The sequence below is a fragment of the Apiospora kogelbergensis genome (assembly GCF_038363985.1).
Source record: "Apiospora kogelbergensis strain CBS 113332 chromosome Unknown utg000003l_segment0_segment0, whole genome shotgun sequence".
Taxonomy (NCBI): Eukaryota; Fungi; Ascomycota; class Sordariomycetes; order Amphisphaeriales; family Apiosporaceae; genus Apiospora; species Apiospora kogelbergensis.
The window spans coordinates 2,682,089-2,709,067 of NW_027117420.1; the positions used below are offsets into that span (position 1 = coordinate 2,682,089).

A 26,979-nucleotide genomic window follows, 5' to 3' on the forward strand; every position below is an offset into this window, starting at 1 on the left:
TGTACCTGCGTCTGAAGGATTGGTGGAATGGATATGGTTCTAGCTCCCTCAGCTTGAGTTGAGGGTAGGCTGGTTTCATTGGATGCTGCCTAGGTGTCTTTGATCAATTACACATTAAGTGATAGCTGGCAAGGGGATAGTTGGCCAGAACATCCTAAACAAGCTGATCAAATCCCAGCCTACGAGTAGTGTATGAAGGGGAGAGTTAGATATAGTCTGATGATGTCGAGATGAAGGCCGGAAATGTTCTGACGAGAAGTAGCCATTGACACAGACCTGCCTTCTCGGTGGTGTCAAAGGGCATCTGGACAGGACTATCTCCGTGGGCATGTAAAAGATATCGCTACAGAACACTGCATAGCCGGTAGTGGCTACTCCTTGGCATCCCCAAATCAGGCATCCCCCTCCTCGTCTTGGCTTCGACTTGACGCCATGATGGCGGGGTATCGCGAATTGCTATATATCACAAGAGGCTCAACCCCACCCCCCGAAGCTCTACCCAAGGCGACGCGAGGCGGAATGCGGAAGGTCGGGCTATGGGCCAAGGCAGATAGATGGGGATCAACGTATTCCACGGTGCACCCAGCCGCCAGGTCAAGATGATAGAATATGCTTGATAAGGCTGGGTAAGGAAGGAGTCTCAAAAAACAAGTCCTGCAATACGACTCTGCAATGCATGTATGCGCAGAGGGGGAAAGAGGGGGCTCGTCGTGGACGGAACTTCAGACGGATGAGCCACGACGCAGCAAAGGAACATGGCTTTGTGGAAGGGTATGTATAAGGAGCTGCTGCTTTCTATGTCTTCCAGGAGGGTCATTTAGCTAGCTACCACATTCCTAAGCCGTCTCTGTCGGAGTTCACCCTCCTCATCGTCCAATCGCCATGAAGCCCCTTACATTGGCCTCGCTTTTGGCACCGCTCATTACGGGCGTTGCCGCATTGCCCAAACAAGAGGAGGCGGTGTCCTACAACGGGTACAAAGTATACCGTATCAACACGCTCGGGGGTGCGGCTGCGATCCAAGACAAGCTCGCCGCGCTATCGTCCTACGAACAATGGCACCAGGATGCCGGGCACCTGGACGTCCTCATCTCGCCCGACGAGGCGGTCTCGTTCGAGGGCCTTGGGCTCGACTTCCGCGTCATGCACCAGGACCTAGGGACCTCTATATCTGCCGAGTCTGCCGCCTCGGCCAAGCGGTGGACGAAGAGACAGGATAACCCTCTGGCGTGGTTCGAGACGTATCATAACTACGAGGACCACATCCAATACTTTCGAGACCTGCACGATGCCTTTCCCAGCAACTCCGAGATGGTGTCATCGGGCAAGTCGTATCAGGGCCGCGACATCTTCGGCATTCACTTGTGGGGAGCGGGAGGTCCGGGCAAGCCGGCCGTATTGTACCACGGAACCGTTCACGCCCGAGAGTGGATCAGTGCACCGGTAAGTTGTCAGGACACTTAAGAAAGAAAATGTCAACGGTCGATTCTCCTCAACCGACTGATAGGCAGCTGACCATCTCCAGGTTGTTGAGTACATCACGCTGCAGTTAATCAACGGCTACAACGCGGGCAACAATCAGACCAGATCCTTCCTGGACCGATACGATTACTACATCTTCCCCTTCGTGAACCCAGACGGCTTCCTATATACACAGACGACGGACCGCCTGTGGCGTAAGAACCGGCAGCCGCCCCCGGCCGGCAGCCCCAACATGACCTGCCTGGGCCGGGACATCAACCGGAACTGGGAGCATGGCTGGGACGCGAACCCGCGCGGCTCGTCGACGAACCCGTGCTCGCAGACGTACCGGGGCGCGAAGCCGGGCGACGCGCCCGAAAACGCCGGACTGGACGGGTATCTGCGCCGGATCCGCGACGCGCAGGGCATCAAGCTGTTCGTCGACTGGCACAGCTACGGGCAGTATCTGCTGTTCCCCTTCGGGTACGCCGAGACGCTGTACGCGCCGGAGCAGGGGCGGTGGACCAAGGCGTCGAGCCTCATCAGCGAGGCGGTGCGCGACTCGTCGGACGCGGGGACCACGTACACGTTCGGCGCCAGCGGCGCGACCCTCTACGCTACCAGCGGGTCCGCGCCCGACCACGCCTACGCCATCGGCCGCGCCGAGTGGTCCTTCACTATCGAGCTGCGCGACACGGGCCGCTTCGGCTTCGTGCTGCCGCCGGACCAGATCCGGCCCGCGGCCGAGGAGATGTGGGCGGGGCAGAAGGTCTTGTTCTCGCTCCTCGACGAGACCTTTTTCGACGGCGTCGGTGCCGCGCAGCTTTATGATTCGGTGGCGGTGGGGGTGGCCGCTTCCTGAGAAGAGCCAAGCACCAAGTACCAAGTGTGGCGAATAAGGTTCCCAGGGGTGAAGGGAAGGTTTGCACGATTTGGAAGTAGACGAAGAAGCAAGACGTGGTTCGAGATAAGCACATACACTTTTATGGCTATATCAAAGCATTGTGGGGGGCAAAGCATCGTTTTTCAGCCAGGCTTCACTTGAGTCCCTTTTCTGGCTGCACGTAGGTATCTTCACTCTAATCATCTCGACAATTATCACTCCTTGATACAAATGAACCCGTCCTAGAAGCCAATCGACGTGGGGCTCTGTAGATACTATGTTATCTAATCTAATCGCGATTCATCTTATCTTATCGAAGAATGAACGGACATGTCTCACCCTTCCTCTTTCCCTGAATTACCACAAAAAAAAAAAAAAGCTGGCCGGCGTCAAGTAGTGTACAGTAGGTATACCCAAGGCAGGCACTCACGGTGAGTAATTAACTGCTCTTGAGTCAGTAGATATGTATGTAGTCTGAAATGGCAGGCACTCTACGTTCGGAGTCCTGACAAATGTCATTCTCCAGGTTATATTCTCAGGAGGAGTCTTCGATGCCTGTGTCAGCTGCCTTCGTGGAAGTCTTCCACCCCGGTAGCCGTCTTCGAGTCGAACTACTTGCGATGCCCTGACTGGCTGAACCAAGCACACCGTGTGAGCTTCAGGGTCACATTTCCGGCCAAAGAGAAGCACTAATAATCAGGCTTGCCGTACATACATCAAACCAATGTATGTACAACACAGATATCGACCGTGCTACGAGAGTCCAGTCTCTTTGTTATCCAATAGCTGTTGTTGGACGGCATTCCACAAAAGCCATTCGAGGGCAGTGTCCCACAGTCCTATGCCGAATCACAGGATCAAGAAATAATATTCGGCACACTACGGAGTAGAGATTGTTCTAAGGAGAACCCCTCTTCAGGGTCGCTAGAATGCGTATATGTACAGACCGCCTCGAAGCCAGTGCCCAGACATACACACAATACAGTGACTAGGGTCGGGGCACAACAACCGACGGGTCGGAAACCCCTAGACAGATGGCCAGGCCAGAGGCCAGGCTGTCGCTTGTCCGTCCGTTGACCCCTGTCGTGGCTCGCTTGCACTGTAACCGGAACCTGACTGAGCCAAGCCTGGCTTGTTGAGCTAGACGACTCGTAACTTCCCAAGCCAGGTACACTGGTCCGCGATCGGGAAAAACACAAATACGGTGAAGAATCTGCATGCAGAGGATGGGAGAAAAAAGCGAAGAAGTTGCGTGTGCAATGCGATGGTCTCGGGAACCGGAGTTCATGATTACGCAACGCAACATGATAATACATAGCATTCCTCACTTTGTTCTGTTTTGGCCTGTACGATGGCTGAGATTAAGCCGCAGTTTATCTGAGATTGACTTCGCGAGGCCCATTGGCCAATGGAAGTGTCAAGTCGTTTCTCGGCAACGCTAACGAATAAGAATAGGAGGCGGGAAACAGGATGCTTTTTGGGCTTTGGGGCTTTGGGGCTTGGGGGCTTGGGGGCTTTTTTTGGGGCTTTGGCCCAGCCGATGCTCAGTTGCTCAGTGAAATTAGACGAGACGAGTTTTCCAACCACTATGAAACCCGGGGGTTCCACCGGCCACTAGCCGCCTGGAAAATGGAAAATTCAGGAGGAGAGCAGGAGAGAAGGCGGCCTAGCTTCCCTGCTTCCCTTCTTCCCTCCTCAACGAAAAGCCCGGCTCCATACCCAGAAAAAAAAAAGCCCGCAAAGTCTCCAGAGACCCTATATGTACCAGCCTACCAGAGATCTGCGACCAGGTAAAGCGTTGAGGAGCATGGGGGGTGTAAGCGGGGTGGCAATGTGTGTGTGTGTGTGTGTGTTTGTGAATGCGAATGTGCTGTATACGTACAGCCAACAGAACGAAGGACCTAATTGCTTGCTTGCTGATTGCCTGCAGCAGGCGGCAACACCGCACAACTAGACACCTACTTACTTACTTACCTATATGCATGCGTAGTTCATGACTTGACAGATGGGAGATGTCGTCTCGGATGGGGGGCTTGTGTGAGTCGCTCCAGGCCCTCTCCATTGCCGCTCCGACTCGTCTGTTGGCCGTCGCCCCTCGCCCCCTCGCAACCCGCGTTTAGAGTGACAAGAATGGTCCCTGATAGACAGGAGAAGCTCTTTTTTTCCCACTCAGCCATGTGGGCCGGGATCCAGCATGGCAGAAGCATTGGAACCGTTGAAAGGGACCCTAGTTTGGCCTAACCTTATGTATGTACCTACTGTAAGATAGGAAGAAGACCCCTAGATCTAGAACCCATGTGCATGGTGGAAGATCTGTTCACATGTGCCAGTGCCAATGCCAATGCCTGCCAGCAGAATAAAAAGGTAGAGCCGATAAGGAGGCTTGTCTCGGTTTTTTTTCCCCTCCCCTTCACTCCCCAGACAAAAGTGACTCGTTTCCCCTCGGTCGCTTCCTGTCCCGTCTCGTTCTTTCCCCCTCCTCCCTTCATCCTCGCCCAACTACCCATTTTCGATATCCCGGCAGAGAACAGCCTCTGAGAGGCAACCTGTCTAGCGACCATGGCTACCACAGCTACCACCACCATGTCTTCGACCGCGACCACGGCCGGCGTCATCTCGCTGAACTCGAGGCAGGCCGCAGGCATGGCCAAAGAGTCGACGGAACCGCAGTTTCCCGACGTCAATGCCATTCGCAAGGCCATCCCGACCTACTGCTTCCAGCCCACCGTTGCCCGCTCCATGTCGTACGTGGTACGGGACCTGGCCTTGGCCGCCGGCCTCGTCTACGGCGCCCTGACCTTCATCCCGCAGCTGCCGAACCCGTGGGTGCGCGCCGCGGCATGGGCGGCCTACACATTCGCCCAGGGCCTGGTAGGCACCGGCATCTGGATTCTGGCCCACGAGTGCGGCCACGGCGCCTTCAGCCTACACCGCGGCCTCAACGACACGGTCGGCTGGGCGCTGCACTCGCTGCTCGGCGTGCCCTACTTCTCGTGGAAGTTCAGCCACGCCCGCCACCACCAGTTCACGGGCCACATGCACAAGGACATGGCCTTCGTGCCCGCCACCCGCGAGGACTTTGAGCGCAAGCGCGTCACCCAGTGGTGGCACTCGGATCTGCTCGAGGACGCCCCGGCTTTCGTCCTCCTCAAGCTCATCGGCCACCAGCTGTTCGCCTGGCCCACCTACCTGCTCTTCAACGTCTCGTCCGGCCCCCGCAGCCTCCAGCCCAACAAGAACACGGCCTGGTACCGCATCAGCCACTTCGACCCTTTCAGCGCCGTCTTCCGCCCCAACGAGGCCATCTTCATCCTCCTCTCGGACATCGGCCTTGGCCTTGTCGGCTTGGGTCTGTACTTTGCCGCGCAGGCGCTGGATGCCCAGACCGTCTTCCTGCTCTGGGGTATCCCGTGGTTCTGGGTCCACCACTGGCTGAGTAAGTCCACCCCGAATGATCGATTGGATCTGCCCTTTTTGGCCCTCCGAGCCGTATAATCCGGCCTGCTAACAACTGACTAGTTGCCATTACCTACCTGCACCACAACCACCCCGATGTCAAGCACTACGACGAGAACGGCTGGACATTCGTCAAGGGTGCGCTGGCGACGGTTGACCGTGACTTTGGCTGGATCGACCGTTACCTCTTCCACGGCATCATCGGAACTCATGTGGTGCACCACCTGTTCGCGTAAGTTCTGCTTTTATTTATTGGAGATGCACTCTGTTCGCATCACGTGATCCTCATTTCCCCTCCCCTCCAATTGCCCCATTTCGACTCCCTCTCCCCTCATCAGCCCTACGATCTCCACCCGTATAAGTACTGACTCGGTTGCGTTTCATCAGTCGCATCCCCTTTTACTACGCCGAGGATGCCACCGAGGCCATCAAGCCCATGCTTGGCGACCTGTACCACCAGGAGCCGGGCTCTTTCTACGGCGACCTGTGGACCACCTTCAACCACTGCAAATACGTTGAGAACGACCCGGCCATGCCCGGTGTCATGAAGTGGAACAAGCGCGCATAGGAGGACAGACGATTCGAGCTTCCTGCTTTGCTCGCTTGCCACTCCATTAGGCTGCCACTGCTGCATGCTGGCTGCTCCTGTTATGAGAGACCGCTGGGTGTTATTAGATCTCAAGTACCTTCCCTGGTGTTTTATGAAACTCGGCATGGTACTGGCGTCGTGGGTTTTTAGAGAGAAAAGACCACTCGATTCCTTGTTGGTTTTAGTATATAGAGATGAAGCATGACACCACATAGACTAGACATACAGACGAATGGACCAGGCGTTTTACAACAAGCCACTTGATATTGGCACCGGAACATGCAGGAGGGAAAAGTCACCCGATGCAACAGACTTGAGGTGATACCCGGACCAAATGCAGCTTTTGGCACATTTCCATGTTGGGTAAACGGTATGCTCAGAAACGATGGAATCTGTGCCAGCAGCCAGGTTAATGCCGAGATGTCGCTTTCATCCGCCACGATGCATGTAAAAGTGCAAAGAAGCGACAAGAGACTCGCAGTAAGAAAAGCCGGCAAGGGGAGATTAAGACTTAGTCGAAAATAATGGCTTTCGTTCTAGAATCCCCGAGTCTCCGTCCGGCCGGGTTGAAAATAGCTGGAGCTAAACGTCGGCCATCCGGAGGAGGTTGAGTCGTAGGAGGAACTTTTCTGGTGCCTGGGCCTGTTTTGGAGAAAGTGCAGGCATCCGAGCGTAATTTATCATGTGGTTTGTTTGATGCTGACACACACACACACACACACACACACACATACACACACATACAATCGTGGCATCGAGGTCATTGGGCAAGGTGGCCAATCAAACGCCAAACCATATGGCATGTTTGTCTTTCTGTCACAGCCTGGACGGACAATTAATCTACGAGGGAGCTCCGGACAATGCGTTAAAAAGATGTCTTGACTCGCAGCATGACATCGCGGATGGGAAGGCCAATCCGGCTGAGGCAATTCACGGGAAAGGGAATTGATTGGGCTGAAGGTAAAATGATGCCAGCTTGCATCCCTCCAAAGCAATACCATCTCATTTCCATGTCCGCGCGTTGCGTTGCATGTTGCACTTTGTGCAAGTCGCATCCCAAAGGATCGCAGACATTGGTCCAACCCAGGAATTGCCAGGAGGCGGCTTGGCCGGTTCGAGTATAGCCTCCCGCCCTGCCGCTGTGGCGTACGGACATGACGGACGAATTAAGCCTGGCCGCCTTACCAGCTACGCCAGCTATCCGAAAGGGGCAGGCCAGAGATGTCTCAAGGACCATGAGACCATCAGCTGTCAGTAACCGTTTCGCCGTGGGACCATGGGCCATCCGCACGAAGCATGTCCTGGCCTACTTTCGACGGCGTCAGTACATAGAGCATGCATAGCACGTCGCTTCCAGACATCGCCATGGCCCATCCGAAATGAGCAAGACTTGGGATGCCCTCCCTCCATGCTCCTGCTCCTGCTCCCAATCCGCCGGCGCAGAGCCGACCTGGGGTGCAGCACAAGAGTCCAGAAAGACTGCAACGTTTGAATAAAACGTCCCATATGCGTCTCCTAGGCTCCAAGACCTGGTCTCAGCCCAACGCTTATTGGTGGCATTGGAGACCAACTCACATCCGCATCGCATCCCTTGAGCCTCACTTGGTCCATCGGAGTGCTAGAGTCTTGACTTTCTGTCTCAACGCAGCCATGGGTCGCCATAAAGAGTCGTACGCAACGTTTCATTGGACACTTGGCAATGCCATCTTCCACTGCCCTCATCTAAGGCCAGAGTAGGCGATACCGAGATGGGAAGAGACAACCACGAGCCTCAAGTGCACATCGACATATATAATACTGCTTGATTCCCCCGGTGGCTGTTGGTCGTACCCAGAGATGGACACATCACCTGGCAGCGATCGAGCCTGTCTATTCACTCCCTGTTCTTCAAGCCCATCTACTTAATCCTCTAATACATCTCATCCACCACAATGTGGTCTAATACCCTCTTGGCTCTCGCTTCCCTTGTGGCCTCCTCCCTTGCGTGGGCACCTCCTCGTATAGTGGCTTCAGCCTCAAATGGAATGACGCTTTCGATGGTTCCGGCGGCTCAAGCCCAGACACGGGGAACTGGAATATTATCACTGGCGACTTGAACGTCAACAACGAACTAGAAACCTGGTGGGTTCCTCTTCCAGGCTGCACCGGTTCCCTACGAGACTAACGGTTACCATCCAGTATGTGCTTTGGATTTGGACTTGCTGCCCAGCGGCTTCCAGTAACTTTTCGGCAGACAACCTGCTTGTACTCCGTGGCGTGACTGGCAAATGCACGCAGAAGACATGTGCAGTATGCCGGAAAAGATTGATTCGAATCGTGGCTGACAGGCGCAATGACAACAGACACGTCAAGCACCCGGAACATTCAGATTTCCGGAGGTAAAACCCTCCAGATCGTGCCATGGAAGGGCGGCGGCACCCACGGCTGGACCTCGGGCCGAATCGAGAGTAAATACACTTTCACGCCGGCCAACGGCGTCGTGACCCGGGTCGAGTCGCGAATCCGCTTCGGCTCCAACGCCGTCAGCACCAAGCAAGGGCTGTGGCCGGCCTTCTGGATGCTGGGTAACTCCATCCGCAACGGGGTAAGCTGGCCCGGCTGCGGCGAGCTTGACATCATGGAGACGGTCAACGGCGTGCTCCGGGGATACGGCACTACCCACTGTGACAGAGCCCCCGGTGGCATTTGCAAGGAAACACAGGGCCTGGGCGGCTCCATCGCTATCCCCAACCAGGACTTCCATCTCTGGCGCCTCGAGTGGGACCTGACATCCAGCAACTGGCAATCCCAATCCATCAAGTGGTCCATGGACGGCAACGTCTTCCACACCATCACGGGAGGCAACATCGGCAACCAGGGTGTGTGGAACACGTTGGCACATGCCCCCGTGTTCTTCATCCTCAACATGGCCGTTGGCGGAAGCTGTAAGTTGACCCCTTGAGTGAAGTAGGAGGATAGAAAAGAAGAAGGAGAAGAAGAAGAAGAAGATAAAACGTGTAACTCAAATGGCTAACACTGGATACCAACACCAGGGCCTGGCAACCCCAACGGTGCCACCCAGGACGGATACGGCGCCATGATGGAGGTAGGCTATGTCGCGCATTACCAACGCAACCTGGCCCAACTCTTGGGGCCGAACAACATCACCGAGTATCCCAACACGGGCGTGCCAGTCGAGCCGGACATGATGACCCTGCTGGACAAGGAGGCGCCTTTCATCAGCGAGCCCACGGAAACCGTTGCCAGGATGGCGAGGCTCTTCCGTTCCTGATCTTGAGATGATGGAGCGACACATGGAGGGGACATGGGTTGGATAAGCTGCGCCATGTTGGTTTTGTACGATACCCTCCGAGTTTTCTGATCCATAGTGGTGTCTTTTTTTGTTTTTCCACTTCGTCGACTGGGAAATGTTTAATAAGCAAGATAACGGCAATGAGATGTGGCATAGAGCCGCATTGGAACGAGGACTAGGCAGGTTTTGTGTATACTACTTGTATGCATTTGTTAAAACGTCACGCTCTGCAGGCGGGCTGGTTTCCAGCAATAACGGCCCGGCGGTACCCAGATCTTCATCTCGGCGGGCGCGCCTCCGAACCAAGATTCTTGTGAAAAGCTTGTCCCGTGCCGTGAATCGTGCAAGATCATCAAGTGTGGGCGCGAAGGCTGGCGGGCAACTGCAGATGGGCCATCGCGCGTTCGGGGGCGTGCAGGCGTGGTCGCATTTATCCGGCAACCTGCGCGACGCCGATCACCACCCCGTTCTAGACGGAACGCCGTGCCGCCCACTCACCAGGTCACGCCGCCAAGGCGAATCGCGCTCAAATGCCTCGCCCGTCAGGCGCTACCGTAAAGTCCCAAGACTCTCGGCGCTGTCTCGTGTCTCCTCTTGGAGATGGGGGAATGCGAGCAAGTTTGGCCTCCAACCACCACGCGCGTCGTTCATCCCCTCCCCTATTCCGTGGGAGCTTATCACCGTGAGTCGGAACAACCTCACGACTTGTGCGAACCATCAGTCCGAGAGAGGAAGATTATGGATCCCAAGATGATTCTCGTCAAACGGGACAAGATTTCGGTGCCTCCGTTATTCATTGGGAAATGTCGAACGACCACAGGGACGAATTCCGGATATAAATAGCGCTGGCCATGATGAGGGAATCCAGTTCTACCCCAAGTCCCAAGCATCAAGCTCAACAAGTTGGATCTTGATTGACCGCCCATACCTGCTTCTTCTTCCACCTCTTCTTCTCCTCCTCCGCCTCCTCTTTCTGACACCATGTTATCCAAACTTGCCATCCTTGCCTCGCTCGTCGCGGGCGGGCAGGCGCAGCTGCCGGGAACGGAGCAAGCGGAGGTGCACCCCAAGCTGACTTGGCAGAAGTGCACGGCGCCCGGGGCCTGCAGCAACGTCGCGGGCTCCATCGTTGTCGACGCCAACTGGCGGTGGGCGCACGGTGTCGGCGGCTACACCAACTGCTACACCGGCAACACGTGGAACGAGTCGCTGTGTCCCGACAACGAGGCCTGCGCCGCCAACTGCGAGATCGAGGGCGCCGACTACCAGTCCACGTACGGCATCTCGACCTCGGGCTCCGCCGTCACCCTGAAGTTCGTCACCCCCAACAGCAGCGGCACCAACGTGGGCTCGCGCGTCTACCTCATGGCCGACGACGAGTCGTACGAGATGTTCACCATGAACGGCAACGAGATCGCCTTCGACGTGGAGAACTCCGAGATCGGCTGCGGGCTCAACGGCGCCGTCTACTTCGTCTCCATGGACGAGGACGGCGGCAAGGCCCGCTCCCCCGGCAACAAGGCGGGCGCCAAGTACGGCACCGGCTACTGCGACTCGCAGTGCGCCCGCGACCTGAAGTGGATCGACGGCAAGGGCAACGCCGAGGGCTGGAAGCCGTCCGCCGACGATGCCAACTCGGGCGTCGGTTCCATGGGCCCCTGCTGCGCCGAGATGGACCTGTGGGAGGCCAACAGCATGTCGTTTGCCCTGACACCTCACCCTTGCGAGGATTCTGGCTACGTCGTGTGCGAGAATGAGAGCTGCGGCGGCACTTACAGCGAGGACCGCTACGCGGGACAATGCGACCCGGATGGTTGTGATCTGAACCCTTTCCGCCACGGCAACACCGACTTCTACGGCCCCGGCAAGACCATCGACACCAAGAAGAAGTTCACCGTCGTCACCCAGTTCCACGGGTCCGGCAGTACCCTCGACAGCATCTCGCAGTACTTCATCCAAGATGGTGCGCGCATCGACGTGCCCGGGTCCAAGGTGGTCGATGGCGGCTCCGTGATCGACGATGCCTTCTGCGACGCCTCCAAGGAGCTGTTCGCCGACAACCTGCGTTACCAGGAACTCGGAGGACTGACCCAGATGGGTGATGCCACCGGCAAGGGCATGGTTCTCACCATCTCGATCTGGGATGATGTAAGTTTAAACAGAACATGTTTCTTGTCCCATGTCCTCCCCCAGACCAGTTTATACCAACAGAGAGAGGGCGGGAGAGGGAGAGAGAGAAACTAACACTGCATATAGTTGTATTCCAACATGCTCTGGCTCGACGGAGTTACCTACCCCACCGACCGCACCCCAGGCGACCCCGGTGTTGCCCGTGGCGAGTGCCCTCTCCAGGGTAGCGAGCCGGCCACCGTCCGCGAGAAGTTCGCCAATGCCAAGGTCACTTACAGCAACATCAAGTACGGCCCCATTGGATCAACCTACGATGTCTAGATACTAGTGGCCGGGCCATGTCCACGCAAGGAAGGGGGCTGTTGCCGTATTTGGTAACGCCCAGAGACTCTTCTGCCTATAGCAGTGATGGTTAAATGGTTTCGGTCCGTCACTCTGGCTCTGGATAGTGATGCACGGTACAAAGAGCGCCTCCGAGTCCGCAAAACTCATGTACATTGATTGCATTTCGCTTGGGACATAGAAAACAGCCGCCTAGGGTAGCTTAGGGTAGCTTATACCATTCTGGCCCAGTAATCCTTTCCGCGTCACACACATGTCGAGACGCCTATGACAAAATTCACCGACGAATAAGCTTCATGCTTTGCTATCCTCGAGGTGGTCGCTCTGTACCTGACCAGCCCTTTGGTCCAGGTTGGCGTATACCTGCTTTGCGTCAGATGACAGTGCCTCCAGGACCGACCGCGTCTCAGCCCAAATAACATTCTGCATCTCTTGTGTCCTCTCGCAGGTCATAAAACTCGTGGGTCTGTAGAGAGAGCCCCTCTGTAAGCCTGTGGTTTGTGGAAGCCATTTTATGGAATCACACATTGAATGTTCTTTTCAGGGGTTCATACTTCTCGACCTCATAATCCAAGAGCATTGCACCATGGGCATTCTCTACCGGCAAGCAGGAGTTGGCAATGGCTCGGCCACAGATGACAGGCGATCGCCCAAAGATGCGAAGGAAGAGCCTCGCAATGATCGAGCTGGTGCTCAAGGGTGATTTTGTCACCCCGGGGTCGAGTGAGTGCACGTGGATCTGACTTGGATCCAGCAACGAAGACAGGGTTTCGAACCAACAGTAGGAGACGATCTTGCAGATGCCGTATTGTGCAACCTTCCAGCAGACCTTGCCGTCACTCACATCCCTCAGATAGCCAACGGGGTCTTCCTTTCGACTTGGGTGCGGGTATTTAACCCATGGGGCTGAGACTCGCACTGCCGAAGAAGAAACATTGCTGATGACTGCAGGAGCATGGTGCTCCTCTGCCGACTTTTGGAGTTTAGGGAGCAATAACACAACCAGTAAAGCGCATGCAAGATGGATCACTTGGAGGTCTGGAAGATTGTTAGTTAGATAAAACCAAGAGTGCTGCTGAATCGTACTTTCTTCCCATCCATCTCCAGTAACGAATCGCTTGGTGTTGTTGGTAGCAGATCCTATGAGAAGAACGTCCAGACGCGGTAGGCTTTGCAGGCCTGCGACGAAGGCCTTCGTGCTTTCGAACGAGGTAAGATCGACCTGCCTTATAAATATGCGCTCGCGCTCCAGGCCGTGTTGCAAGACTATCTCCGTCGCCAGCGCCTCGGCCTTGGCCATGTTGCGGACGCCAAAGACAAGCGTGTCGACCCGAAGTTGTGCTAGGACTTTGCAAGCTTCGGAGCACATAACTCCGGTGGCCCCTGGATGGTGAATCAGCGCGCTGTGGGCAGCGACCGATCCGGAAGTAGGGGAACACTACTAAAAGGGAAAAGGTGCCACGTTACCTACCAATGATCACGACTGTCTCGCCTTCGAATGAAGCTGTTGGCTGGGCCAGTTGGGCCTTGGACTGCCGCCTGATTGCCCCGAAAGGATACGATTCCCCCAGGTCCGCCATCGCCGTGTGTCCTGCCCTCTAGTAGAAGGGGTTGGTGTTGAATGATGTTGTGGGAAATGCCGTGCTGTCCTGGTTTGTCACTTTCCCGTCTCGGTTTTGTCTCTTCAGAGAACATGACTCGACCTGAGTTTGCAGGAGACCTAGCTCTTGTCACGAAATCCATGTTCGATTTGAATTTCTACGAGTAGTACTCTGCCGATGGAAGACTAAATCAAACCAATACCGCTATTGCGAGAAGCCTGCCCTTCTTGCTGCATTGCATTGACAAGGGCTAGGAAACCCACGACGGCTATAGACACGGGGCTGACCTTTTGAGAATCCAACGGACATGGAAGTTGGCAGGTAGCGAATCGAAACAGTCCAGGGAAAAAGCTCCCTGGGCGTTTCGCTACACCTCTGGTTGGTGATTCATCAAGTAAACCTCAGAATCCATCCGTATTGGTGGCAAAAGGGGCTTGGACGTGCGTGCTTAAACGTTGTGCCGTTCCAACTTAGCAGCTGCTCCTCTTTCCCCAATACGCACGCCTGGCAACGCCCTCGTTCGGCACTGTTTCCACATGACAGCTCCTAGTCGAGGCCAATACCGTTTTGGTCTGATAGCAACCTTCGCTGGCGGTTCCAAGCTCGGCCCGATGAAATGACAAGAGGGCCGCCACCATTTTGGCGCTCGAATTCCACGCCACTTCAGCCAGTCCCAGTCAGCTATCGTTAAGTCGCCTGAAGTCAGTGCTACGAGATGTCACCGCTGACTCAATACTGCAGACATCGATCTGCGGGGTTGCACGATTGTATCCCTGGGTGACATGCCAGTCGGACTGGGTAGCCAGCATATCATATATCCAGATGAGACTCAACTCGAAGGCATATATGTCGATTAAGTATTATATATAAATATAAATGTATAGGGGGTATCTCTAAGTCTGTCTATCGTCTGATGAATTCTCGCCAAGTTTTTTCCATGATATCTACGCCTTTAATAATCCGAAACCCGCTGTTAATGAGAATGAATGTGTGCTCAAGTGAAGGTCCCTTAGTTCTGAACATCCTGAAACCAGGCATGATCAAGCGCCTGCTGGGCAGTGATGCGCTTGCGGGGGTCAAAGTGCGTCATCTTGCGGATGAGGTCTTTGAAATCGGCATCGAGCACGTCGCTTTTCCACATGGCAAAGGGGCGACGCGGGTTCTCCGAGCCGAAGGATTGCGCCATCTTATTGAAACTGGAACGCCACGGGTGACTCCGGCCAAGGTACTCGAGAAAGTCGTCCAGGTCATCCCATTCGGCGAAGTGAGAGATCTGGCGCTCGAGAATAGCGAAGCTTGGATCGTTGAGGTCTTGAGGCATGTCCATCCAGAAGATGACGCGCCGCAGCAGGAGAAATATGCTGACGATGGCGAAGGAGAAGATGTCGGTCTGCTTGTTGATGGCACCCTTGACGTGCGCCTCCGGGCTCCGCCACCAGTGGTTGCCCACCTGGATGCCGCGAAGGGCCTGCTGAGGAGGGATGTGCGTGGAGTCCTCGAGGTCGGACAACTGTACTTTGTCGACGACGATGCCCTTGTCCTCGGTCTCATGGTAATCAACCATGATGTTGTTGGCCTTGATGTCCAGATGAGCGATGTCATGGGCGTGCATCGAGGCGAGGCCGCGCAGGGCGTCTCGGAGGATGCGTTTCTGAGTAGCTAGGGAGATGTCCTTCCAGGCGAAGTTCAAGAGGTGGTCACTGAGATACTCGTTGACAAACATCTTTTCGCCGGGGATGGTGTCGCGGACGGCGCGCAAGTAGGGGCTGTCGGAGAACTTCTGCTGCAGCGAGAGGGCATAGGTGTACTCGGCCTCGAAGAGCGTCTTGAGGACGAACTTTTGATGGTCGGCCTCGGCCAGGTAAACATGACGATCTTGCCTGTCCTGGAGGACCTGCTTTATGACATATTTGCGACCGGAGCTTCCGTGAAGAGAAGCGCCGATGTGGGCAAAGGGGTCTTGGGCAGCCGGGGGAAGACCAGAAGCTGTGGCCTCAATGGCGGTGGCGAAGGTTCGCGGTCGAGTGCACTCAGCTCGGGCCGAGGGAGCAAGCCATTGTCGGCTCGCCAGGCGTGTTGATGTCGTGGTTAACGAAGAGCGCAGCAGTCGTGATCCAATGGTGGAAGTCGCGGTTCGTAGTTGCATATTATTGGCCCTTCCTCAAAGTATCGTGTTCCTTCGCAGACGGCAATGGGTAGTGTTTTGTCGGTTGGTCTAGGGTGTATGTATGTTGTGTGCCGGAATCGGGAAACGTCGAGGGAGGGTGCTAGATGTGATGAATGGAAGCAAATGAGAAGAATCAGGAACGAAGGGGAGGAAGCTGTGATTAATGTACGGGTTTCTGATCTGTTCTTGTTGCGGCCTGCCGACTAGCAAATCCGCCTGGCCTAGAAGCCTAGAAGCCTTAAGCCTAGAAGCTTAGAAATATTGGGGGATCGGCGACAAAAGGGGAGCCGCTGTGGGCACTGAAGGCACCGGGAGGGTGTCAGTGCATTAGGGCGCCCAGCGGGCTAGCGGGGAGCCACGGGGCCCCTGTGCCGGGGAGCCAATACCAGCGATACCAGCGGCTGACGAGGCAGCCAAGGTTGCATGCCAACTAGCTGCTCCATAATGCCTGACGTTCTAGAGCGCCCAGCTAGCCAGCAGAGGTGGCGGCGTCGGTGTACGAGATTGTGCCACCTGCCACCTGCTTCGAGATAGGAGACGACTGGAAACAAGAAACTTTGCCTGAAATAGAACTGAATCAGCCCGGGATTAGGGGGTGCCAGGTGCTTGGTGCTGCAGACAGAAGTGCAGGGTGGACGCGCCAGCTCGTATGTCTCGCCACAAAACCGGGACCTCCATCCATTCGAATCCTTCACCGCCGACTCGGATTTGCTTCTCTTCTCCTTCTACCGCCCTTCGCCCTGCTACCTGCTGGCCACATGGATGCATGTGCACCTCTGACTGGCCGCGTCTCAGATGCTTATTGCATTACAGCACACCACAAGACCACCCACGCTCCACGCCCACGCCCACGCCCACGCCCACGCCCACGCCTCGCTTCTGGCCCTGCTGCCCTGCCCCGAATTCGCAAGGTGCAACGGTGGGAGGCTCGGGAGGCCCGGCTTCTCGCTGCTCGGTGAGCCAAATGAAATGAGCAGTCAGCTTGCATTAATGCCGGCACTCCAAACGACGTTGAACGAACGTGTCGAAGCGTGGGGGACCCCAAAATCGTGGGGGCGGGGCCCCCGAAAATCGGAGAGTATCAAGTATGTGGTATGTATGTATGCATGTATGTCTTTTCTTTCTATCCACCGGTGCTCCCGCCGATCGCCAAATGTGGATTGACCCGTCTTGCCGTGGCAACTTTATGTATGTACATGCTTTGTCTTCTTATAAAACGACTTGTTTTACAAACGTTTAGTGTCTGTATCGTATCCCAGGAAAGCTGCTGGCTGTACCTACCTTGCTACTACTCGACCTTTCACGAACATGCCCTCAGTGCCGCCAACCTGGTTCCCAATGGCCACGGTACATGGAACTCCAGCTTCGGCAATACGCGACACGGCCACGGCCACGGCATCTTCGGCCCAGCCACTGAACAGACCCAGCGATGCTGTGATGATGTCACTTCCGTCTTCAAACGCCTGGTTGAAGCCGGCGATGACCATGTCCGACGTGGTGCCATCGTTGCCGCAGGGGAAGATCCGACAGGCACCCAACGTCACGTCAGGGGCGGCGCCAATGAACCCGAGCGCGTTGGTCTGGGCAGCGATGATCCCGGCCACGTGGGTCCCGTGTCCCACGCATTCATCCATGGGGTCATCGTCGCCATCATAGAGATCGCGCCCGTAACTCACTAGACAGCCTGGCCCGAAGCAGCTTCCCAAAGCCGGGTGTGTGTAGTCGATGCCGGTATCCACCACGCCAATCCGAGTGCCATTGCCTGTGAATCCCCGCTCGTGCATCTTGTCGATTTGCGTCATGACGTGCGGTGCGTACGGGTCTTTTTGCTGGTTGTATCCAGTCTGTTTCGGCCGAAGCTCCTGTCTTTGCCCGTCCAGGCCACTCGAACTTGGGGAGGGCCGACACGCCTTACCGGCCAGAGCTTCTTGACCCGTGGTAGTTCTGCCATCATTCTCCTGGCAATGGAGTCGCCGTTGTCGCCACCGACTAGCTGGTCCGAGCCCTCGACCTGGAATGAGACGCCCTTGAAAAGGAAGTAGTCAAGGTCAAGACGTCGAGAAACACTGCCTCCCAACTTGAGGTGTACTCGGTCTAAGAAACCTTGGATATCCTGTGTAGGTCATTGGCATATGAAGGTGATTTTGGGCATCCATGGCCAGTACTAACCCCCTCGCTTTCTAATTCTGCAATGTAAGAACCCTTCACGATCGAATCATCCAAGAGTGGTAAAGTTTGCGTCGGCGGCACACTGGCTGCGAAGCCAAGCCCCCTCAGAAGCAAGGTCAAAACGAGAATACCGGCGGCGACCATGATGCTAACGATAAGTCAAGTAATATCAAATCTAAGCCAGGCAGTGGTGCTTTTGGTGGTGGACAGATCATAGCGCAGCATGGCGATCATGGCTCGGTTTATATGCAAGGTCTCAGTCTAGATGACACAGCCAGAGCTCTTCCTTTCTGGTATTACATCGTGTTATGCCCCCCTTAGGTTGATGCTGAGAGATATTGAGCAGGATAAGCAAGTTGGTCTGGCCGAAAAGAGAAGGTGGAAAGCTGGTATAGTAGCATCGCGTGGTGATATCTGGACCTCGAGCCGCCGAGCACGGAAACACGCACGATCGGGGCAGTGAACTTCCCCACACTCGGGGGTAGATGGACTGCGTGCTGCACACCCTCGGCCGAGTCGAGCTCCTCCACCCCGGGGCCCTCTACTCCGAGGACCAAATCACACATGCGTGTTGTTGTGCATACAAAGCCAAGGCGCCAAGAGATGTTTGAAAGCCCACGGGGCCTAGGGATTCAAGGGTGAGGAATGTTATACCTCTAGACGTGTGCGAAAGATCAGGATTTATTCGTTACAGGGGTGCAACACGTATCATTATCTAATAGATGGCAATGGCTTCTCATTCTCAATATCTCTCTGCCTTCTCAGTTGTTCGTTTTCTTCTTTCTTGCGTTCCTTCCATTGTTTGCGTATCTCCTTGAATACTTTTTAGCAACATTCATTAGCATGTTAATGGAGTTGCTGGTGATAGTTGTTTAAAACAGCCGATAGAAAGGAAAGGGGGTGGGGATGTACGTACGCTCAGGCTTCCGCTTGATTCCGTGGCTTTGCATAGTAACATGCGCGTTCAGATGGTTCAATGTGCCGTACCCCTTTTGGCAGCCTTCCCAGCCACATATGTAGATGCGATCGATCTCCTCGGGCCGCCGACGTCGTCGTTTGTTCTCCTCCTGTCTAGGGAAAGCGGCATGATATGGTGGTTGGTAAGGCTGGTGTGGCCGGTATTGCGCTTCTGCGGGCCCATGCTGGTATGGACCGTGAGGTGGAAAATATGGCTGGTGTAGTCGATCATGGAAACCCAAACCAGCCGGGCCCGTATTACTACCCTCCAGGGAGTATGGTTGTTGAGAATGCACCAGATGCTGCTGACGTTGATATTCGTTTCCAACACTGCTGGAGGTAACGGTAGGTGGCGGTATACTGTACCCTGGATTGGGCAAGCTGTAGTACTCGTGATGTGGTGTCGCTGGTACCGGAGGCGGTCCATTGCCGTGGTAGAAACCGCCGCCGTATTGCACAGGTGGAATGACGCTCCTCTGTGAGCTCTCTTCTCGTCCGTGGTTGTGGGAGTGACTGGTTTCTCCTGGCCGCGGCCCACGTTCCCGGTCCTTCAACCATGCCGTGGATGGCTTCGACGGCGATTGTGGAGGCATCGTTCCGCTGTCTCACTAGTAGGCTCGACATGGATTGAATCGGGTCCCAGGCTGCACAGAAATAGAGGAAGGAAGAAGCAATTATCACTTTTCCTCAATTTTTCAGGAAGGTCTACCTTAATCTCGGCCCCGGAAAAGTTAAGAATGCGTTATTTCGGAAGTTTGAGAGGTTTATACGTTGTTTGTGTCTATACAAATGAGTTTTCGATTTCCGCAGTCTTGTGGAAGCTTATGTGCAAGGCATGTATAGTTATATATTGCTCGGCTCTTACCAGGTTGATAAAGCGGTTCTATTCAGCTCGCGCTCGATATTGCGTTCGAAATGGTACCCTTGCTGCATTCCTGGCGTCCGGGAGATCTGTTCTTGGCTCGTTAGACATTGATAGTAAAACAGCAGCATGTTAATCCACCATCTTCATTTATACCAACGTGTGAGGCAGCTCAGCGAGCATCGGCACCGGGTCCACTGGCGAGGTTATTATGGCTGTGGTAAAGGGGGCAGGTTGCAAAGCCGTACAAAGGGGCAACTCTAGATTAGCACTCAACACTCATGATTAGGATTAGGGGAAGAAACTGCGACTGGGGGCTTGGGTGTTTTCGTATTGCGAAAAGGTATGTGGAGTTCGATGACGAGAAGGATTTAAATGGCTCGCAGCTACATTCCCATAGGGTTTTATAGAAATATATAGAACTGCATGCACAGTCAACAATCAAGTGGCAGGACTCCGACCAAGTTATCTGGCCTTTCAACCTCGACTTCCCACGACACAGCAAGGTTAGAATGTCCAAAGGGTATACTTATTAAGCTATATATATATATATACAATTCCATTGAATATTCATCCACTCAACAGTGCCGACCACTTTAGTTGTCCAAGTCTCATCTCCTGGCTCCCAAAGGAGAAGCCAAGGCTTCCATATGCCCTGTTTAAATCGTGAAAACCGAGAAAGTGTTGTCGCCGCCACCTAGGGGAGCAAAGCAGGTTAGCAAAAAGGCACCGCTACTCAAAGGCGGCTGGTCATGCATACAGTTTTGTGTGTCGAAGCCAGGGCAAGGCTGGTTGCACTTGGCATCGTCGACGAGATCGGACTGGGCCGGCAGCTTGCCGCAGTGGCACAAGTTGCCCGAGATGGCCATGGCCACGGCACCGCACTGCTTCTTGCACTCAGACTCGCAAAAGCCGTAGCTCATGAACTGGCTGGTCGCGCTGTGCGACGACACGGCCGTCGAGAAGCACCCGACGTAGGTTTCGGCCTGGGCGACGGCGCAGGCGCCGAGAAGGACGATGGCGGCGAACGACTTCATTTTGAATCTGAGCGAGGCGGGCGAGCGGTTGAGGAATTGGGCTTTCGAGAAGAGAGAGAGAGAGATCCGACTGTGGTACAACGAATGAAGGTGTGTGAAAAGAGAGTGTGTGGTGACAAGCTTTTCGCGATCGTAGGTCATATAAGTACTAAGCACTTGACCATGACCGAATGATGGGATCAGGGGCTCATCATCCCGTCTCTCCCCACTGCGAACTGCAGGCTTCGTATATGCATATCTCGCCTCGTACTGATTGGGGAGGGAATGACAGGTCAGGGACGGAAAGATCCCTTCTTGTCACTGAACCGAGATGGGTTCTCCTCCTCGAGGATGCAATGGTCCAATCGGAACCCGCGCCCGTCGCTGGTGCCTGGTGCCTGGTGCCTGGTGCCCGAAATAAATACACCGACCTGCCGTCTCCGCTCCAAAGGCGCAGTAACAGCCTAGCGGCCCACCTGCTGAAAACCGCTGGCTCTGCTCTGGTGCCTCTGGCGTCTCTGGCGTCTGGCTTCTGCCCTGGGCCGGCAGCCTGAGCAGCTCACCAGGTAAAGCGCCAAGGCTCGGGGCGCGCCAAGCAAGTCGTTCGGCATCGCAGCCGATTGTGACGTTGATGATCAGATCGGAAAATGTGTAACACATCTTCTGGCGATACATATGCCAGCGCCAGCAGCGACCGAATGCAGAACGGTCGCCGGTGTTTGGCCGACGCCCTTGAGATACCATTGCCAGTCTTCCCAGCTTTCTGGTCGAACCACCATCACATCACCCGTACAGACGGCTCAGGGGCAGACGGATCTCTCGGAGGGACCGCCTACTTGATTGCGGAGGGATTTAATTTCGCTGGCAACCAACGGACCGTCGTACCCGGCCAGGGTTTGCCCGGCTTTCGCTGCACTGGCAGTATACATATATGCATGTATGTGTGACATGCCGCGAGAGGCTAAGATGGTCATGACTTCCAGGCACATACATTGATTGGTTGGCCGACTCTCGTCAGCGGATGCATGCATAGAAAAAGAGAAGGAGTGCAAAGGGGGCAAAAACATAGCTCGTGCCCTGGATCGAACAGGGGTTGCCAGAATATTGAGGGCGAGTCAGAATCTGGAGTGATAGCCACTACACTACACAAGCCTGCAAGCGAAGCTGGTCGCGTATTGGATGGTCAATCGCCTGCTTATCGTGCAGTAGATATTTTGGTTAGGATGCAGATTACGCATGCCATTTCTTGCTTGGATATGTTTGTTTCAACCGTAGTTTCTGTCCAGTCAACCCTAATCAAACCTTCACCAACTTACCACTCTGATCTTCGGCCTTCATCATTTCTGCATTGCGAGAGCTCCATCGCATCCGTCACATCACGCCCCAGTTGATCAATCAATCATACAGTCGACCACGTCGCAACCATGGTCTCCATTCGATCACCCGCCACCGAAAAGGACGACGATGGCTGGCTGGTCCTGGATCCGATCGCTGCAGATGCTGCTGCACCGGCCCTCGAGCCGCCCAGGCTCAAGAAGAACAGCAGCAACAAGGCTTCCTTGGAGAAACAGGAGAAGCAGGAGAAGCATCAGAGCCGACTGCAGGTTGCCTAGTACGCCATTTGCCAAGGTTTCTTCCTCCTCATCAACAGGCTTCTGCATCTCGGCACTGCAGCCATTGCAGCCATATCCTGCACCATGGCCGCCTGCAGCAAGCCTGTCCTGTGTTGCCGTTCCCTGAAGGTCCGCAGTGGTGCTGTAATCGCTCAGGCCAACTCCTGGGCTTCGAACCAAAGGATTGCCTGCGTAGTGAGTTGCTTATCATCATTTATTCACATTCCTTGCCTACTGTATAGCTCGCTATAATCTAACATACTATGCAACTAGTCCCGACTGTCCTGGTTCGGCTCGCTTTGCGCTCAAGCTTCCGGCCTGCGTGCAACGTCCGCCTTGCTCCAAGCAATTTCCCACGCAACGGTCGCTATTATGATCATGGCCGTGGTCATCGGCCTTCTCGTCAATGCAAAGGCCAACGTCGTTCTCAATGTGCCACGCCCCGCTGCCTGCGCCGGCCCCTACAAGCAGCTTTCGGTCGACATCTCGGCCTACTACAACAGCCGTTGGGATAAGGTAACTAACCCAGACAGACCCCCCTTTGCGAACCCGAAGCCTGCGTTCACTCGATCCGTCCACTACCTACAGGAGGCTGCAGCCGTTGCCTCTAGTATCAACACTACCGCCTCCCATCCCCACGCGCCTCTCCAGGTGTCCCTGCAGATTGACTTCGGTCAAGTCCTCCTCGGAAGTCAAGTTAGCTTTCATGTGAACATGAAATGCCAGGCCGGCCCTCTCACGCTCAGTCGACGTGATTACTATTACCTGCTAGGTGATGGCCAATGGAACTGGCGCATCCCTGTGCTCGACCCCGTGCGTTAAGACGACAACATCCATACCCGGCCGTAATTAGTGTTGTTGCTGCAGAAGCTGTCGCCCGGGAGGCGTTTTTGGAATTGGCATTCGAGGGGTTATCCATGGTACAGACGAGTATTGATTGAGAACAACGTTAAGAGCCGACTGATCATCTCGGGGTGATTTGTGAAGCTATAGGGATTTGCCTCTGTCTACTAGTTTGCTAGCTATGTGAGGGTTGCATTGTGGAAAAGTAATTGATAACTGGACAATAGGAGAGAATGATAGAACACCGGGACCTTTGAAAGTTGGTGTAGCATCAAATCGCAGAACCTTCATACAGATAAGTTATGCGTTTACGATACCACTATATCATGAAACACGTGCAATTGCCCAGGAGCAGCGTGATACTGCGTTAGTTCCTTTCTTTCTTATGTTTCAAATGGGACGTCGTAAGGTTGTTTGCAACAGCTGGTGTATTTTGCTATCCACTGGCTTAATCTATAGAAACTTCTGAAACCAAGCAAAGTCTCTTGTGGGTATTTCCCTTTCCTTGTCCCTTATCGTGAAAGATGCAGTCATCATGAGATCGAACCAACCCCTGTCCTCCGCAAGCGAACGCCAGAATACCGAAAAATGAAGAAGTAGAAAGAAACAGGCCCTATTCGAGCTATGTACAGATCGAAGAAATGGGTTGAATGCCCAAAAGAGTGGGATCAAAAGAAGAAGAAGAAAAATGTGTTTTTGAGTCCTGCTCTGTTTTCGGTATTTGCTGCTGTAGAGGCAGATCGATATATGTACAGGAACTGAGAGACGAAGTTAATCTCTTTAATTTACAGAGTCTCCTCGGCACGGATTCCGCGGCGGAGTCGGCGCGAAGGAACCCAAAGAGAGGCGGAGAAGCCTTGGGCGCACTTGGTGCCGGCGGCCATGGCCTGGAGCGAGGTCCAGGCACCCGAAGCGCATTGCTGGAACTGCTCGCCGACGCAGTTGAACTGGCCCTCGGAAGTGCAAGGTCCGCTCATGGCGCCCTTGGAGCTGCCGGAGCCGGCACCGGCACCAGGAGTGGCGGGAACGGTGGCAGAAGGCTTGGGGGCAGCAGGGGCCGAGGCGGGGGCGCTGGGGGCGACGGGAGCGGCAGCGGTGGAAGTGGGCTTGGAAGCAGCAGCGGTAGAGGTGGGCTTGGAAGCGACAGAAGTAGGCGCGGCTCCGCCGTTGGGGACCGTAACGAAGACACCACCGGGAGCGGAGGCGGTGGGCTTAGAGGCAGCAGCGGAAGAGGTGACAGCGGGAGCCGAGGGAGCAGAGTCGCCGCCGCCGGTTGAGGGAGAACCGCCGGCACCGGCCAGGACACCCTTGGCACTGCCGCCCTTGGGGAAGCACTGGTCGCCGATAGCCTTGGAGAAGGTGTTGCTGGAACCAGGCTTCACGACGTTGGGGCCGGGCACGGGGAACAGAACATCAACGCTGGAGCCTCCGTCGCGGGACTTGCAGGTGTTGACACTGGCCAGGTTGGCGACGAAAAGGTTGGGCATCTCCTCAGCGCGGGTGTCAACGGAGCGCTTGTTGCCGCCGCCTTCGACTTGGAGCTTGGCGCAGTTCATGTAGTACTCGGGAGCACCCGACATCTTGGAGATCCAGGTCCAGGCGAAGACGTAGTCGCCACTGGGGACGCTGTCGGGGATGGTGAAGTCGTACTCACTGGGGCCGCTGCCGTCCTTGGAGGGGCAGCCACCCTCGATGCTCTGGATGACGGACCACTGGGTGGAGGCGGAGGGAGCTTTGTCGGTGGTGATGGCGAGCTGGCAAGAGCCTCCGCCGTGGACGGCGCTGCCGGTGAAGGTCAGGGACTGCTTGGCGCCGGCCTGGACCTTGGTAACCTCACCCTTGGCGTAGAAGGTGGCAGGGTCGCCGGTGACCTTGCAGGGGAAGTTGGAGCCGTCGGCGCTCAGGGGCGAGTTGTCCGGGTTGCCGATGGGGGCGGGAGACTTCATGATCATGTGACCGCTGGCGGTGGCGGCGAGGGTAGCGGCCAGAGTGGCGGCGTAGCTGGTGAATCGACCCATTTTGGATATGTTGGTGGTTAGAGTTCGTGTAGAACAGTGGTTTGGTTTGGTTTGGCTTGGTGAGTGTGTATGTCGGTGCCGAGAAAAGGTTACCGCGTGTTTGTCTGAAGGACTGAATGGAGCGCCGGGCTATGGTGTTACTGAAACAGGCGGTTGAAGCTTTTCGTGTAAGATGTTCACTGAAATGGTAAATGAATGAAAGTATGGCAAGCCCCAGGCTGAAACGACTTTGCGTTGATGCTGGATGGAAGGAAGGACTGGCTTGTGGAATGAAGAAGTGAAGATGGTGGTGAAGATGGAACGAAACGAAAGTCTGGACAAGAGGGCCGGCATCGAGGCTTCTAAATATCCGCAGTCTGGTCGTCTGAGATTGGATTGTGTCTGTATGTACAAACGCATATGCGGGCCTGTCTTGCCTCCAGACGGGCGGCCGCCTGGCCTAGCGAGGGTACGGGCAGGAAGACAATGGACAATGGAAGCAATGGACAATCAATGGGCAGTGAGAGGCCCCCTTCTGCCCCGCCTACTTGCGCATCCCCCTTCGGTACCGCCTCCCACTGCCACTCAGGGACAAAGAAAAGAACCCACCACGCGCATATCACGTCCGGGCAAACCATTGTTCTCAGGGATCGGCACGGCATCATTGGCTACCACGCGCAGTGGAGCATGCCCCGTCGTCCATGGGCCCCAGAAGAACAAAGCATTCATCCACCGGGGCACCAAGTCGACCCAGGACCAGCCCAGCGAGTGGCGGACAGCAATTTGGGATGGAATTCCTGCTGGAGGCGTGAGGTCAAGGTGAGTGATCAGTGGGCAGCAGAGGCAACGACAGGTCCCGAGTGTAAAAGGGGTGGGAGGAGTCTGGAGAATGGACTTTGTCGGCCAATCAATCGTTGCAGACTGCTGAAGACGCGGAGGATTTGGAACGAAGCTAGAGGTTGAGTCGCCCCTGGCCAGTACTGGGGGCTCCCTGCTTCTGTCCCTGCCGCCTATGAGAACAAGCCTAAAAGGCCAAAGAGGCCTGAACGGGCATGCGGGGCCGGCGGGACAAGAGGCAAGAGGGCTACTTTGGTGGGGTCAGGGCCGGGAATAGGCGAATGGATGGGCGAATTACACTGAGCAGGTGCCTGCGTTTCCCCTGCTTGCTGCTTGCGCCGCCTTTGATCGCCAGCCCCAAGCCTATGGGTGTACAGGCTGGCCTATGACAGCCAAAAGCCAAAAGGGCAAAAGACAGACACGAGTGAGCACCTTGCACCTAAGCCCCTAGCCCAACCTGCCACCCCTGCCCGCATCCCTGCCCGTGCCTTGCAACCGGCCTCGGCAGAGCCTCTTATTTGCCAGAGGACAAGGGCAGACCAGCAGAGCCGCCGTTTCATGTGCACACTTCTTGTTTCCAAAAGTCTTCATTACTACCACACACTGCGCACTCTGCACCTCCAGTCCGAAGTAGTAAGGCGTAGGGATGCCAGCTATGGGCCGCACGATCGTCGCATGCGATCCAACTGCAAAGGTAGCAGTAGGCAGGTAGGTAGCTAGTAAGCGCGACGTTTCTGGTTGACAGTTCTCTCTCGGAGAAGTTT

At 55.3% G+C, this 26,979-nt stretch overlaps 11 protein-coding genes across 11 annotated transcripts; 5 read left to right on the forward strand and 6 right to left on the reverse strand.

Moving 5' to 3' along the window:
* Positions 1–882: 882 nt before the first annotated feature.
* PG998_005626 (uncharacterized protein) lies at positions 883–2,323 on the forward strand (the record flags this gene model as incomplete). Its single annotated transcript, XM_066872444.1, has 2 exons — positions 883–1,443; positions 1,526–2,323. 2 exons carry the CDS (start codon positions 883–885, stop codon positions 2,321–2,323), a joined length of 1,359 nt encoding a protein of 452 aa, XP_066732541.1.
* A 2,604-nt stretch (positions 2,324–4,927) lies between these two features.
* Positions 4,928–6,368, forward strand: PG998_005627 (uncharacterized protein; the record flags this gene model as incomplete). The annotated part of the gene is made up of 3 exons (XM_066872445.1): positions 4,928–5,780; positions 5,864–6,032; positions 6,188–6,368. The coding sequence occupies 3 exons, from the start codon at positions 4,928–4,930 to the stop codon at positions 6,366–6,368; spliced, it is 1,203 nt and encodes a 400-aa protein (XP_066732542.1).
* A 1,952-nt stretch (positions 6,369–8,320) lies between these two features.
* PG998_005628 (uncharacterized protein) lies at positions 8,321–9,660 on the forward strand (the record flags this gene model as incomplete). The annotated part of the gene is made up of 4 exons (XM_066872446.1): positions 8,321–8,373; positions 8,394–8,510; positions 8,742–9,313; positions 9,422–9,660. 4 exons carry the CDS (start codon positions 8,321–8,323, stop codon positions 9,658–9,660), a joined length of 981 nt encoding a protein of 326 aa, XP_066732543.1.
* Positions 9,661–10,662: 1,002 nt separating this feature from the next.
* PG998_005629 (glycoside hydrolase family 7 protein) lies at positions 10,663–12,132 on the forward strand (the record flags this gene model as incomplete). The annotated part of the gene is made up of 2 exons (XM_066872447.1): positions 10,663–11,829; positions 11,938–12,132. 2 exons carry the CDS (start codon positions 10,663–10,665, stop codon positions 12,130–12,132), a joined length of 1,362 nt encoding a protein of 453 aa, XP_066732544.1.
* Positions 12,133–12,447: 315 nt separating this feature from the next.
* Positions 12,448–13,733, reverse strand: PG998_005630 (NAD(P)-binding protein; the record flags this gene model as incomplete). The annotated part of the gene is made up of 4 exons (XM_066872448.1): positions 12,448–12,636; positions 12,680–13,191; positions 13,240–13,536; positions 13,625–13,733. 4 exons carry the CDS (start codon positions 13,731–13,733, stop codon positions 12,448–12,450), a joined length of 1,107 nt encoding a protein of 368 aa, XP_066732545.1.
* Positions 13,734–14,763: 1,030 nt separating this feature from the next.
* On the reverse strand, positions 14,764–15,900 carry PG998_005631 (uncharacterized protein; the record flags this gene model as incomplete). The annotated part of the gene is made up of 1 exon (XM_066872449.1): positions 14,764–15,900. The coding sequence occupies one exon, from the start codon at positions 15,898–15,900 to the stop codon at positions 14,764–14,766; it is 1,137 nt and encodes a 378-aa protein (XP_066732546.1).
* A 1,298-nt stretch (positions 15,901–17,198) lies between these two features.
* PG998_005632 (Minor extracellular protease vpr) lies at positions 17,199–18,234 on the reverse strand (the record flags this gene model as incomplete). The annotated part of the gene is made up of 3 exons (XM_066872450.1): positions 17,199–17,783; positions 17,837–18,034; positions 18,091–18,234. 3 exons carry the CDS (start codon positions 18,232–18,234, stop codon positions 17,199–17,201), a joined length of 927 nt encoding a protein of 308 aa, XP_066732547.1.
* A 728-nt stretch (positions 18,235–18,962) lies between these two features.
* On the reverse strand, positions 18,963–19,640 carry PG998_005633 (uncharacterized protein; the record flags this gene model as incomplete). The annotated part of the gene is made up of 1 exon (XM_066872451.1): positions 18,963–19,640. The coding sequence occupies one exon, from the start codon at positions 19,638–19,640 to the stop codon at positions 18,963–18,965; it is 678 nt and encodes a 225-aa protein (XP_066732548.1).
* A 928-nt stretch (positions 19,641–20,568) lies between these two features.
* PG998_005634 (uncharacterized protein) lies at positions 20,569–20,946 on the reverse strand (the record flags this gene model as incomplete). The annotated part of the gene is made up of 2 exons (XM_066872452.1): positions 20,569–20,606; positions 20,670–20,946. The coding sequence occupies 2 exons, from the start codon at positions 20,944–20,946 to the stop codon at positions 20,569–20,571; spliced, it is 315 nt and encodes a 104-aa protein (XP_066732549.1).
* A 1,403-nt stretch (positions 20,947–22,349) lies between these two features.
* PG998_005635 (uncharacterized protein) lies at positions 22,350–23,360 on the forward strand (the record flags this gene model as incomplete). Its single annotated transcript, XM_066872453.1, has 2 exons — positions 22,350–22,529; positions 22,812–23,360. The coding sequence occupies 2 exons, from the start codon at positions 22,350–22,352 to the stop codon at positions 23,358–23,360; spliced, it is 729 nt and encodes a 242-aa protein (XP_066732550.1).
* An 806-nt stretch (positions 23,361–24,166) lies between these two features.
* PG998_005636 (uncharacterized protein) lies at positions 24,167–25,399 on the reverse strand (the record flags this gene model as incomplete). Its single annotated transcript, XM_066872454.1, has 1 exon — positions 24,167–25,399. One exon carries the CDS (start codon positions 25,397–25,399, stop codon positions 24,167–24,169), a length of 1,233 nt encoding a protein of 410 aa, XP_066732551.1.
* Between the last annotated feature and the right edge of the window lie 1,580 nt (positions 25,400–26,979).